We start from the raw sequence: 14,094 nt of genomic DNA on the forward strand, positions 1-14,094 counted from the left end.
GCGGTTGCCTGAGCAGGAGATCTAGTTTGGCGACAGTTCGCGCCATGAAATTATGACGTACCTCGTGGGTGGCTCCAGTTCCACCTGGTGCCACAAAGCAAGTGAGCACGCGACAGTAGACGATTCGCGAAATGGCCTGAGGAGACGAACGTGTTGATGCAGAAGTTCAGCGGAGAAGCGGTGGCCCGCGGCCGGATCATGCTAATGTCTCGCTTATCGACCAGGGTCTTGCGCCACTCTTGGTGCCATCATTCCTTCTTCCTCACATTCCGAGGTCAGCCGTTGTGTGTGCCTCACCACCCCCGAGGATTGCGATACCGACCGCTGAAGTACTTGACGCGACAGTCTTTGTCCTCCTTCGTTGGCGGGTTTGGGTTTATCCCACCGCTGGATGAAAGTCCGATGTACGCGTCTTTAGACAGATCTGACGCGCGCTGGGCCCACGAAGCGCGTCATGGCTTTACTCTCGAGAACCACCGCCTTAACCCGCAAATTGCACCAAAAGGCCGGCGTGTGGCTCTAACGACCCATATGCCGCCGCCGCGCGTGTGGAGGTGCTGAAGCACAACGCGATCCATCATCGTCAGGTCAAACCGCCAAGACGTCTCACGTATTCCCCGGGACCAATCGCAACCCGCGCAACCAAAGCTTCCTGGCCAGAGCATGTCTTAGCATCGCTCATGTCAACAGTTTCATGCCATTTTCCTGACGATCGCACACTGTATACTGTGGCAGTAAGTGAGCCTTAGTTTCAAGGACAACATCGTTGGCCCAATAACAGAACAGCCGTTTCAATGGCATACTCCGCACCGCGCTGGGGATCAAGGTAGCTCCGAGCTGACCCACTGATTCACGCTTTGGAGACGTTATGCGACTGAGGGTAATGACCCTGACGGCAAGCCCCCAAGCCGTCATCCCACATTGATAGCATTGGCGTCTCCATCTCCATTGCTTCACTTTCCTCTTCCACTTCTTGACTGATGCGGATCATCGTTCCTTAGGAAGTCAGGTACTATTTTCATTTCTCCGTCGACCGGATACACTCTTTTCGGTTCTTAGTCCTGGGGACATTGTTTACTTTATTATAGTTTGTTGATATTACTTGCGCGAGCGCAGTTCAGCGTACAATTACTTAATACCCTTCATCATATCTACCATGGCTCGCTATCAACTTCGACGGCCATCGCCGGTCAAGGTCTTCCCAAGACGCGTTCGTCGCGACGATCCAGTCGCGAGTACGATGCCTGTCGCTGCGGGCGAGGAGGGAGAGGAGGAGGAGGAAGGCCCAGAGAGTCCGGACTCACCCTTCAGCAGCCCGTCCACAGTCGGCGGCGACATATCAGAGAGCGAGGACTCGGAATCCGAAGACGAGGAAGAGCCACCTTCGCCAGTAGAGAGTGGAGCTACAGAGACATCAGCAAGGCCCGTCCAAACCCTGGGACCCGACCCAACTGCCGCCCCGTCGATGCCAACATCATCAGGAGAGAGTGATACTGCGACTACGTCTGTACCTTCTTTCACCTTCGGCGCCCCTTCTGGTGGTAACAACGCAGCACAACCTCAGATCACTGGCGAAACCACCCTAGCGACCGCCGTTCGTCCTACCATAACGTCAACAATCATCAAGGAAGTCATGCCAACAGGGAGTCCAGAGCGATCTTCATCGATGCCTCCAGTATCTCTTACTCCGCCGCCTCGAAACACAGCTGAACCAGAAGTTAACGGAAATGCGGGTCCCCAGAGGCTGCCACAACGCGAACAAGAGCCAATCATGACTAAAGAGGCTATGACCGCAGCAATTGTCCTGGGTGTACTCGGTCAGTCAGGCCCGTTGCCGCTGCTATATATCGTTGCTAATCATTGAGTAGGTGCATTAGCACTGTTAGTTGCTGGCTTCGTCTTCATCAAGCGCCGCAAGCGGAGGCATAGTTACATCGATAAGGGCCCACCATTCGAGACGTTCAATCCATACGCAAACGATCCCGTTCTGCCCCCGGAAACCGCACACGTCGGTGACGCGTCTTCTATCTTCGCTCGCCTCAATGGCGGTAATGCTGGCGGAGCAACCGCTCATCTGACCCGCTCTACTGACCGCAGCAACACGCTCTTCGGCCCAGGTCCATACTCCCGTCCCGAAACCGTATCCACAGAACGCTCTACCCGTGTACCACCGACGCCAAACCCTTTCGCCGATCCACCCCTCAACAAAGCGTATGATGTGTTGAACAACAGACCCAGAAGTACAACGCTCACAGATCGGGGAAGCTGGCAACAAAACCCCTTCAGGAATCCGGAGAGCGAGCGATTCGATCCGTTCGGAGAGTTGAAGGAGAAGGCTAGGAGGGAGAGGTTACGGTATGTGGAAGACGCGAGACGAGAAGCTGAGTTGAGGAAGCAGATGGAGCAGAAAGAAGCGATGGGACTTAGACCGGATGGTATACCGTGGAGCGGTGAGGCTGGGTACAGGTGATGGCTGGAATGAGTGTATATGTACTTGATCGACTCTAAGGTTTAACTTTAGCGAAGGCGAATCGTTTTCGTGACGTCAATAGCGCATGCCAGATACCTTTCGCGTATATCTGGACGCCTTTGTACCATCGTCTGTCTTCGATTTAATAGCGTCCGGTCGGTAATAATATCAATCAATATATTTAACTCGAAGTCAACTATGTGAAGGGCGGCGGGCGCGTTTTGAAAGAAGAAGCCACTGTATGCTTGTCGCTAGAAGTGATTTTAGGCAGAAGAGAAGTCACATAAGGCCCATGAGATTGAGAGCATCCAGACTTTATCAGCCAATCAACATGAACTGCGTATCCTATGTGTCTCTCGAGCCAACGATCCACCACCACTAGCATCCATCTACTTCCCACCCGCCGCGTCAGAAGGGCCATCAAACTTCGGATCCCTCGCATTCAACCCATCGTCATACTCAATCTGCACCTCCTTTTCTATCCCATCTTCATCGACCATCAACGCGCAATTTCTCTTGATCAAATTCCACTCCTTCTCATCATACGTTGTAGGTTCCGACGCGATAATCGTATGCTTACCCATCGCACCGGCTTCGCCAATCTCGCCTCCCGCACCCGCACTCCCGCCATCCTTACTATCCGGGTCGCCAGGGAACTTCGTATTGAGCGTGCGACCCGCAAACTCAGACCAATACAGACTGGGCGGCTGCTGCGAGACGTGATTGCGGAAGCGGATCGCAAGCATCTTCGTTCCGTCGGTAGTGCAGAAATTGAGGGAGTTGGGGGTGTTAGCTTCTCCCAGTGTGCGTTTTTGCAAAGTGAGGATCTGAACGACGGTTTTCTGCATGGCTTCGAGCATCTTTTTGAGAGGATAGGCTTTCTCCCAGGATTCTTTGCCGGCGCTGTTGGTCAGGTTGGTCATGTAGAGGGCGGCGGCGTGTTCAGAGTCTGTGCTGCCGAGTACGTTGCAGTAGGCGTCGAAGGAGAGGAGTGAGGTCATTTCACGGCGGATCGACGAGAAGTTCGAGATGACGCCGTTGTGCATGAAGACGTGGCGGCCGAAGACGAAGGGGTGGCTGTTTACTTGCGTTACGACGGAGCCACTGGTCGCGCGGATGTGAGCGAAGACGCATTGCGATTCCGTGTTGTGGCACAGCGACTTGAAGTTGAAGTCGTTGATGGGTGGGGATTGGGACTTGTAGAGCGCGGGGCGGGGGCCCATGACGTGCTTAACGTAGGAAGAGCTTGCTGTGGTGTACCCTAGGTGTATGTGAGCAGTTGTCAACTGACTGGTCGCATCAAAAGTTTAGCATTTGCAAGTCTCAAAGTCCCTGTAGACCACGTATGTGACGGGTACACCCCAGTGAAGGGAAAAACTGAACAGGTGCTCCGAAGTCTACATTGCCCTAAAAACCGAGTTTTGTATCTTGTTAAGGCAATGTAGTCTTCTTAGGCTTGTTTTCTCTTAATCGAAGATTATGCTTCGCGGAGATAGGTGTCCAGTCTTTCCCTTGAATGGGGTGGGTGTGTGACCGCTGTGAACATCGGTGCCGTGCCGCCATACGATAGAGAACGCGTACGACGATCTAAGGAGGTATTGTAGTACGTACAAGCAATGCCAAGCCCGTCCATGTTCAGTAAAGAGTTGCGCATACGCATCAGCTCATCTGGAGAGTCATCCAGATCCTTTTCCTCGTTGTGTGGCAGTAATTTCGGGAGATAGTGCTCAGAGCATTGCTTGCTGATGCTGTTGTCTGGTGTGATGAGGACGTCGGAGAGCAGGCACGGCTCCGTTGGTGAAATGTATGCGAACCACCGGCACATGATGTTTAGTACTCTCTGGCGCGTTCAATGTTGGTGTTTGTGAATACCAGAAACTCGTAGGACTGATGTAGGCTTTATGGGTGCGCAAGACTGGTGTGAATGTCTATCCACAGTGTTCGTTCTGGATTCCATGCAAGATGGGTCGCACAACAGTCTTCGAGGCGCAATACAGGTGACGTGGAGCTTCGTTGTAGGCGCGATTTGTAACAAGTACGCTCGGAAGCCTGTGCGGGCACGTATCACAACTGTGCGACGTGTGTTGGAGAGGGATCTTGGAGTAAGGAGATGCTCGGTGATGATAAGTACTAGTTGAGGCTGCAGGAATGAGGAGGAAAGTGCGCGTGATACCAGATACGTGCAGAAGTGAGACTTCAGATGCTGTTCAGGCTGCAAGAGGGATCTCGTGGCTGAGCTCGTGAGGCTGAGGTATGTAAATTGGAGGCGCAGCCAACGTATCATGGAGGGGCAGGCGGCAGGCGGCAGGAGCGGGGCAGATCGCTGCTAAGCACCAGCTCAGGCTGCAAACAATTATATTGTGAAGTAGCTCTTCACTTGACATTCTACTGATCGTCGCTTTGAGCACTTGAAAACGGACACCAGTGATGAGAGAGATCGAGTCTTGATTACGCGACTGCGTTGCTTGCGAAAATGGCCAAATATCCATACTGTACCACAACGAGCCCGGGATGTTGGTATGGTGAGCCCAGGAGAATGGCTTCTCCGGCGCAAAGTTGACAAACATTGGGTAGGCAATATCCTCGAGTATTAGCCAGTACTTCGTGTACCGATAGGCATCCACAATTCTATTTGCAGAGCCCTCTGGCTATAGTAGATGTTTCACCAAAAGTCAATTACTCACTACCGCTGGAAGCTCAAGGCCGTAAGTTGGAAGAAAGAGAGTTCCTGCACTTGATCTTACAAATGCATGAGTACGCATGGCCGCTTAGGTTGATGATACAGGTCCCAGGATGTTCGATTGATGACTGGGACCATGTAAAAGCCGCACATCCTTCGGTTCCTGCGTTCAATTCCAGGGCCCGTCCAGGAGCATCGCGGAACGGCGGGAGTGAAAGTGGGTCTGCGTCGAAGATGAAGACCCTTGGTCTCCACCAGCTGCAAGCCGATAAGAAACGGCTACGACGAAGGTGTCCCATCCTGAACTTGACTCGTTCCAAACAGTAGAGGTGCAGAGAAGTGAATAGCGCAATGGTCGAGAAATGTATGTTATAATGCCGCGGAAAAGCTGCGAGCTTCGAGATAGTGTTGGGGCACGACACCTTAAGGCGGCGGTAGTGATCTAGATGTGTGCATCGTAAGGCTTAGCGAAGAAGGAAAATGTACATGCAGCGGCACACAGCCTCGACTAATCGGCCACAGCGAACCTGCGATCTGGAAGTGAATCGTCGATGGGGATATTGTGACAAGGGGAGTAGATCATGTCGATAGGTTGTATCCTTTGGAGGCCGAGACATACGCCGGCAGACATGTCCATACCGTGGCGTTACATGTGAAGGCGATGGATATTGTCTTCCGATGTTATCTGCTGTCCGCGCATTGATTGGAAAACATGATAGAATACATCTTCCTGCTCACTTCATGTCTGTGAGCATGTGCTGTGCTGTCGCTTCCTCTTTGGAGATTTGGCAGGAGAGGGCAGGAGCGACGAACCGACGACGAGCCGGCGCCGTAGTCGGAGAGAAAGATTCCCAAGCTGCTATCGTGACTTCCATTCTTCTCTCCACTTCCTGCCCACTTAAACCACCACGAAATCATTATTTTGCATCTCAAACGACTCGGACTCCAATATAGACACGACGCGATTGCCGCTCAGCCGACAATGGGGCAATGCCGAGAAGCCATTGCTTTTAGGCGGACAGCGACCGCACGCTGATGCGAGAGGCTGAGCGCTATCACCTTCGAGGCTTGAGCAGTGAGGGCGTTCCATAGAACGTTCTCCTGGAATTCGCTACTGGGCTGCGGATCTTCGAAGCTGTGCTTGTGGCGACTTATCTGCAGGCAGATTTCACATTTCGAGCCCAAGGCGGCGCGCTCTTTGCGACAAGTTCAGACGATCAGCGAAGAACGCCGAAGCAAAGTCCCAAAAATGGCTATCAGTTTCATGTCGCATACGATTTCCATGGCAGACTGAGAAGGACCGACGTATGCCGCCTATTGTCCGTTCAGAACTGTATGCCGGCTGCAGCGTCCATGGCACCCACGAGGGCCACCGGTACTTCTCACGCGCGATGCCGTCATTTGATTTGTACAAGGCTCGGCTTCCCGCAATGCCAATCTCTCAACGTATCTAAGGCGGCGAACACGAATCAAGCACCGTGGCGTTCTTTCCTTGTTATCAGCCGAGAGCCGGTCCAGAGGCTTCGTTATGCGGCTCTCTTGCTTGGAGCTGGCGGCATCAGACGACCTCTTTCTCACAAAAGATGCGAGCTGTCAGCCGCGAAGCGCCACGCCACAAGCAATCGCGCCCGACCCCAGAAACCCACGAGCTTGGTGTGACAAATGGCCCGCTCCCTGTTGTTCGCATCTCTATGCTCGCATGCAGCCACTCGCCAGCACCGGAGGCCCGCCACGCTGGATTACGTTCCCTTAACTGTCTTTGAACGGCGGAGGACCTGGGCCCTGGTCGCCCACCCCAGTGCTTAACCCAGGCGCGCTTGCCCATGGGCGAACAAGGTGTTTCCGCTGCGTCGCTGAGCCAGGCTTGGCCAGGCCGGCGCAGTAGGGTGGTACCGTCAACGCCGCTACTGAGGGAAGGCGCATCCCCATTCGCGTGCTACAAAACGAGCGGGGTCGCTACGCAGCTGTGCAGCCGGGGTGGGTTGAAAACTCTGTACCGTCGAATCCCATGCCCAGAATTGCGGTACATAGACTACGCCCCAGTGCGTTAGTCGTCGCCGGTCGCCTAGCGCCCCACCAAACCTCTTTGGACTTGTAGTGGCATCGCAGCGCTCACCACCGACAGGATCCACAGACAGGGCAGACTGGGTGTGCCGCGCCTGTCCCCCGTATAAGTACCGGGCCCTTCACCCCCAGGGTCCTGGTTCCGACCAAGGGCAATCTCACTTCCTCTACCAAGTTGTAGCCTTCCTTCTGTTCACTGGCTTCCAGTGCAACTCATTTTGTCGTAGCTTTAGCTGCTCCCCCACGCGACTGATAGTCGATCCCTCCCCCAAGCGTCGACTCCAGAGCGACAAAACCCAAACCAAAGCGACTTTCCATACGCGACAACACTCCCTTGCGACAATTCCCATCTTGCCTAAAGCGACAACCCCCCAATTGCAACCATGGCCGAAGACAAGAAGTATTCTGGAGAGTACGTCCGCGAGGCGTATCCTGGTGACGATATCCAACATGGCCAAATGAGCGACAACTCCGACGACCTGCAGCGTCACCTGGGTAACCGTCAAATTCAGCTCATCGCTATTGGTGGTTCCATTGGTACTGCTCTGTTTGTGTCAATCGGTGGTGCTCTCAACAAGGGCGGTCCCCTCGGTCTACTCCTCGCATACACTGGATACTCTTGCATCATCGCTCTCGTGAACAACGCCATGGCTGAGATGGCCAGTTTCATGCCTGTATCCGGAGGCTTCATCCGAATGGCTGGAAAATGGGTCGATGAGTCCCTAGGCTTCATGGCTGGCTGGAATTTCTTCTTCTACGAGGCTCTGCTGATCCCGTTCGAGATCACGGCCCTTAACATCGTGCTGCGGTTCTGGAGAGATGACATTCCAGTCGCTGCTGTCTGTGCGGCCGTCATTGTCCTATACGCGTAAGACCTACCAGCTTGCCTTAAGGGTAGTAATCTATATAAGGGACAAGAACTAATCGCCTTTAGTGCTTGCAACGTCTTGGCTGTAAAGGCGTACGGTGAAGCTGAATTCTGGCTCTCCGGAGGCAAGGTCCTGCTGATCCTGATCCTCTACTGCTTCACCTTCATCACCATGGTCGGAGGTAACCCCCAGAAGGATGCTTACGGTTTCCGACACTGGCGCGACCCGGGCCCAATGCCCGGCGGCAGCGACCTTGCTCGTTTCGAAGGCTTCCTTGGCTCCCTTTGGGCTGCGTCCTTCTGCATTGTTGGTCCTGAGTACATCTCCATGGTCTCCGGTGAAGCCAAGCGCCCACGTGCCTACATCAAGACTGCGTTCAAGACAGTCTACTTCCGATTCGGTGCCTTCTTCATCCTCGGTGCTCTTTGCGTTGGCGTTGTTCTAGCCTACAACGACCCAGAGCTTGTCAGCGTCTTGGAGGCGGGTGAGAGCAGTGCTGCTGCGTCTCCCTACGTCATTGCCATGAAGAACCTCAACATTGGTGGACTTCCCCATCTCGTCAACGCCCTCTTGATCACGAGTATCTTCTCTGCCGGTAACACATACACATACTGTGCGACTCGCAGTTTGTACTCGCTCGCAATCGAGGGCCGCGCCCCTAAGTTCCTGCGAAAGTGCACCAAGAACGGTGTTCCCATCTACTGCTTCGTGGTAGTCATGGTTTTCCCGTTCCTATCCTTCCTCCAGCTGTCTTCCGACTCCGCCAAGGTCCTGACCTGGCTCATCAACATCATCACCGCCGGAGGTATCATCAACTACATCGTCATGTGCGGCACCTACCTCGCATTTTACAAGGCTTGCAAGGTCCAGGGTCTCGACCGCAAGACCCTTCCTTACTGCGGTTACTTCCAGCCCTATGGTACCTGGTTCGCGCTTTGCTTCGAGATTTGCGTTGTATTCGTGTACGGTTACAGCACCTTTGTGGGTGAATTCTCTCTCGAGTCCTTCTTCACATACTACACCATGGTCGGCGTTGCTCCGATCCTGTTCGTGTTCTGGAAACTCGTCAAGAGGACGAAGTGGCTGAAGCCGCATGAGGTTGACCTTGTCTGGGACGCTCCTCTCATCGACGCCTACGAGGCTTCCTTCATCACACCGCCCATCGGCTTCTGGACCGAGATGCTTCAGCTTATCGGACTGAAGCGCAACGTTCCCGTGGACAAGCGTGCTGTTTGAAATGCTTTCAGCGAATCAGCGAAACCTGTATAGCAGAGATGTTCTGCCATGATCTAACGTCGTTGGATAGATTTTCTATCGCCAGAAGCCTATGAGTACTGGCCGCGCTTTTACATAAATGCAATACCCATTCATTCTGCGAAACTCAGGCAATAGCGACTTGCGAATGATGTCCGACCTCCGCTATACCCATGCGACAAATAGCGAGGCGGAGAAAGATATCCTAGCGACAGTATACAATGCGCTTCAACTGTGATGTCTCGATTGTGGCATCCGCTACAATAGCCTAAGCGACATTGCTAGAACGGCGTTCCAATGCGACATTTCAATGCGATATAGCCGTACGAGGCCTCCCATGCGACAATACTATTATTATCGGCAACACCGGCGGTACCTTTGCTCTCACGCGCAAGCTTACCTAGCATCAGACGGTCCGAGACGGTAGTTGCTTTATCTCACTAAGGCACGGTCGCAATTACCTTTTAACGTCGATCGACATTTCGCCTGTGTGGAGTCAATGGAGCAAGATATCTGCAGCTTGCACTCCATCTACCTGGCATCGACAGAGTCGTCCGAATTCACGCGCGTGCATCCCTCGAACATATTAAAGCGCTTGGTAATGTTTTCCGAAAGTTTCCCCGCTATCGTTGCGATGCGCAGTGTCTGCCTCAATGCGCCTCGCCTCAGCCCCCGCGTACGCCACTATCAACCCGTATCAGTTCACCCACGCCTATGCATGCAACTGCACGCCTTCAATGTTGGTCAAGGTTTACGATTGCACCTGGACGCCCTGTGACCCAAGAACACGGTCGTGAGTTGGGCATGGTGTCTTACATGTCTTAACGCCAGGCTTTCGGCGCAGCTGCAGACATCCTTGACATAAGACAGCGGAAAAACTTGGGTTCTGAAGGCAGACTGCCAACGATTCGCTCGGCTCATAGATCCTATGCGCATCTACTTGACCGTGCCTCAAATACCTCAATACTATTGAGCTTATCTCCGACCCACGACCAAGGGAAGACGACGTCTCAGGCCATCGCCAGCCGTGTTCGCGTCGGTGCGCGACATACATCATCGCTCTTTACATCCCGAAACGAATAATTGATCCCGTCGCCGGTATCCCCGTACCGCTGGTGGCGCACCGCGATCCCGCCCTCACCACACCTCCGGGTTGATGCATTGGAGTCTCCTACTGCCGCGACCACACTATTCATGCTGGTTCACGTCGTTTTGGCTCGATGTCCGTACCTTGCAGGACTTTCTCCGCAATTGATAATGCGTGGGCTGTCTAGCCGGGATTACCAGACGGCTCCATCTTTCCCGCATTGTTCACATCGTGGACTGATCATGCTATTGGATTTACGGAACATGGATGGCTGAAGACCAAGCTTCATCTAAGACTGCGGAACCGTGATAGAGCTGTTGGACGCTCTATCTCTTGGTATCAACGTGGAGCACTGGATCACATCGCAGAAAGAGGTAACATTGAGCGGTTACCGCGTACTGACCATTGCAGCTGATAGACTGGACAACGCGGTCCTTCCCCGTCGGAAAACACATTCCTTGTAAAATCCCGACAGGCAGACATGCTTTTCTTGGCGGAGAAACGCCCAGTGTGGAAATGTCACATGTGATCATCGATAGACATGCGCTATCCATAATTACCTCCGACACCGTGGTACGGTACACGTTTTTGACGTTACGCTGTCGCGAGCCAGACGCCCGTCATGTAGATGAGTACCACTGGATTCTGACGGTACGCTACCGCGGTTTGTACGCGGTACGCTTGCGGCTCCAGATATCTCCGTCGGCGATCTGACGTAGGATAGTTTGTCTAGATGCTCCGGTGCTGTCGTCCTCTAGTCGAATATGGATGGATAGTAGTGGTAGTTAGTGTACCTGTGAGTATGGTGACAGTAAAATATCTGACCCGACGTAAGATGCGTAGCACAGCAGTCCACGTTTAGACTGCTCAAAACGCCCATTTACGGCTTGATGACCCATTCGGTCTCGCCGTGTACCGATAATGAGGCTATATACGATTGATTTTATATGAATCCCATAGACAGTCTTGATCAATTCCGTGACGAATGGGTATATAGATCATAGTTACAATCACTTCCTTAGATCGACTTGAGAATTGGAGAACGAGTTCACTAATAATGTCTCTACCACGTCTTTGTCTGGTATCCTTTTCTTTCCTCATTATGCACAAATACCATCATCTTCTTGCGAGATTCAATGCCCCCTCGCTCGACGCCCTGTGCGATACCAACCCGTATACTCGCTACCGACAATGACCATTTCACAATTTCCTCAGGAGCACAAATGTATCACACCGTTCTCTCTCCAAGTGCCTATCGCGGACATACCACACCTCCATCCACATACCCTCAGCCTCACCAGAACCAACGGCGCTAGCACCCCATCCGGCCCGTCAGCCCACGCGGCCCTTCAACCAACTTCGCCCCCAAAAATCGGCCCGAATACCTCCACGCACACAACTTCGCTTGCGTCCACGTGCGCTTCCGCCAAGAACATTGGCTGGATGCCCAACGAAGCCACGCCCCTTCCCACTCGTCGCAATACCTTGCGCGACGTAAACAAGAAGCCCGATTCTGGGGTAGATGAACGGGACAAGAAAGTTGTCTTCGGCATGACATCATGCGGGGAGACATGTCGTAGTGTGTTGGTGGGACTGCCGTGGCATGGCTTGGGACCGGAGTTGTGCCGAAGTATATCCTGGGGTACGTACTGGTGAGACGAACGACCAGGTGTTGAGGTGTTTTTTTTTACGCCGCGAACGATAGATTGGGTCAGAAACTCTGGGGTGCTCGTTGGAGTATGGCGTACACGTCCGGGCTTCGATATGTCCATTGGTGTTTTCTGGAAGTCGCAAGCCGTGCCTCCACCTTCCTTCCTAGCTTACTAGCCAATCCTACTGTAATGTCTGACTTCAACTACGGTTCCTTATCGAAACCCGTACAACTGCCCTATAGCTTCCTGCATATCGACTGTATTCGGCGTAATCTGCGGTCTCGGGTCCTTGAATCGCGTGGAGATCTCGAACAGGAAGTGCGAACCCAGTGTAAGAAGTAAACAAGGTATGACGAGGCGGCTGAGTATACGACCCCACGATATCCGTGTTTCTTGTACCCTCTTCTCTCTCAGATGCTCTTTCTCCTCCGTGGTACTGACGGTATCCAAAGGTATCGATGCCGCTTCTAAAACGGTTCTATAACTCAGTCGACCGAGCCAGATGTGCCATCCCAGTAGCATAGTCGCAGCGGCAGCGACGCTCACCCACGAGGTCGTCGCATACGGTGATTGCGCTCTTCGACCCAGTGACTCGTATATCTCGTCTAAGCCTTGTACCCCGCAGTGCATGGTAAGTGGAACGAAGAGCATGGCTGCCGCCAGCGCGATAACTTCTAGGCCGCGCATACTGAGGCGTTTGAGGAATGTCGTTTCGGCCTTGTGGACGTGCCAGTCCGAAAGTATAGATAAGAGCTCATTTGTCCGTGGGTGTGTGGTTGACATTGTTAAGAGCATGGCGATGGACTAGGTCGTGTTCTTCGGCGAAAGTCTGGCGTGCGCGGTGAGGAAGCTTGAAGAAAGTAAGAATAAGTTTGGGTGGTGGGAGCGATGGCGATATGATGCTGCAGCTTCCTGGCAACGAGCAAGTTTCGGGAAGAAACTTCAATGTGGTGAATCGACGGTGTCCTGCGGGATTCGCGTCGTTGTCGTCGTGGTCGCTGTCTTTGTCCAGGGCTTCCCTTCCTCTCGTTTGCAGCTATCCTGACGCAGCGCTTTGACGCAATGAAGTAACGGCTCCGACTTCCTTCCCTTCACGTCCTCTGGCTCCCTTCAATTGGTACTTCAATGTCAATTCCAGTCGTCTCAGCCTCCTTCTGTCGCGTCTCACGCCCAAGTATGGCGGCTTTCCCACGTTCTTGGCTCTGCGATCCAGAATCCCAAGCGCACCAAGATGCACAACAATGCGCAACCCGTCCTTGACTCAATTGCGACTTCCTGTTCAGTCCGTGTGTTACTGCCAGCAAAGGTCCCCTATGTTAAACCACACGTCGCGAAAAACACGTTGCGCGATCAACCTCGGCACTTCGCGTCGTATCCTCGTAAAGCCGCTGAACGTAAAATCGGTGCCAAGCCCCTTTTTCGCACAGTCCCTTACCGCTCTTCCTTACTGCAAATCTTATGCCGTGCCGTCCGCAACAAAGATACTCGCACCTAGAAGCGCTCGTACGACGATAATGGTCCCGCACGCAAACGTTGTGTAACAGGGGAAGAAGGAATAGAGTTGGATGATGATGCTTACAACCACGTAGCCGTCCTCGGGAGTCTTACCAAGTCTACGCCTTGTGATCCGCACTGCGCCGCAGCAAGTAGGCTGCCTTGAAAGTTGGAGAGGGGTGAAGTAAGCGTTAAGGGTTGCCCCGCACCTGCAGCCTTGCGTCGCTAGGCCTTTAGCCTCGTGTTGTGATTGGTGCCCGGGCAGAAAGCGTGCCTGTGGCTGATATGTGGAGATTGGGATCACGATGGGAGAGGAAGGTGAGTACCTAATGGAATGAGATGATGCACGTGATAGGAGTGGTTTTATGGTTATTCTGGCCGGCACGATGTAGCTGCGATGAGGAGAGGCAAGCGGTTTGGAACAACTAGAAGATGTTGATTCTTATGATATACATGACCTCAAGGATGCACTACAACCAAAAGAGACATGCAACCACTGTCTACGCTTTCTATGGGAAAAGCAG

The 14,094-nt window shown here is 53.2% G+C and overlaps 5 protein-coding genes across 5 annotated transcripts; 2 read left to right on the forward strand and 3 right to left on the reverse strand.

Moving 5' to 3' along the window:
- Window positions 1-859: 859 nt before the first annotated feature.
- Window positions 860-2,665, forward strand: BKA58DRAFT_197250 (uncharacterized protein). The gene is made up of 2 exons (XM_046165748.1): window positions 860-1,817; window positions 1,869-2,665. Exons 1-2 carry the CDS (start codon window positions 1,157-1,159, stop codon window positions 2,468-2,470), a joined length of 1,263 nt encoding a protein of 420 aa, XP_046024474.1. The 5' UTR covers window positions 860-1,156; the 3' UTR covers window positions 2,471-2,665.
- BKA58DRAFT_197255 (nucleophile aminohydrolase) lies at window positions 2,665-4,486 on the reverse strand. Its single transcript, XM_046165750.1, has 2 exons — window positions 4,082-4,486; window positions 2,665-3,731 (listed from the first exon to the last, which is right to left on the reverse strand). The coding sequence occupies exons 1-2, from the start codon at window positions 4,293-4,295 to the stop codon at window positions 2,860-2,862; spliced, it is 1,086 nt and encodes a 361-aa protein (XP_046024475.1). The 5' UTR covers window positions 4,296-4,486; the 3' UTR covers window positions 2,665-2,859.
- On the reverse strand, window positions 4,007-4,796 carry BKA58DRAFT_197252 (uncharacterized protein). The gene has a single exon (XM_046165749.1). The coding sequence runs from the start codon at window positions 4,752-4,754 to the stop codon at window positions 4,320-4,322; it is 435 nt and encodes a 144-aa protein (XP_046024476.1). The 5' UTR covers window positions 4,755-4,796; the 3' UTR covers window positions 4,007-4,319.
- A 2,603-nt stretch (window positions 4,797-7,399) lies between these two features.
- On the forward strand, window positions 7,400-9,704 carry BKA58DRAFT_197387 (histidine permease). Its single transcript, XM_046165752.1, has 2 exons — window positions 7,400-8,082; window positions 8,149-9,704. Exons 1-2 carry the CDS (start codon window positions 7,598-7,600, stop codon window positions 9,317-9,319), a joined length of 1,656 nt encoding a protein of 551 aa, XP_046024477.1. The 5' UTR covers window positions 7,400-7,597; the 3' UTR covers window positions 9,320-9,704.
- Window positions 9,705-12,185: 2,481 nt separating this feature from the next.
- On the reverse strand, window positions 12,186-13,094 carry BKA58DRAFT_197327 (uncharacterized protein). Its single transcript, XM_046165751.1, has one exon. The coding sequence runs from the start codon at window positions 12,869-12,871 to the stop codon at window positions 12,290-12,292; it is 582 nt and encodes a 193-aa protein (XP_046024478.1). The 5' UTR covers window positions 12,872-13,094; the 3' UTR covers window positions 12,186-12,289.
- Between the last annotated feature and the right edge of the window lie 1,000 nt (window positions 13,095-14,094).

This window comes from Alternaria rosae, assembly GCF_020736505.1.
Source record: "Alternaria rosae strain MPI-PUGE-AT-0040 chromosome Unknown BKA58scaffold_6, whole genome shotgun sequence".
NCBI classification, from domain to species: Eukaryota; Fungi; Ascomycota; class Dothideomycetes; order Pleosporales; family Pleosporaceae; genus Alternaria; species Alternaria rosae.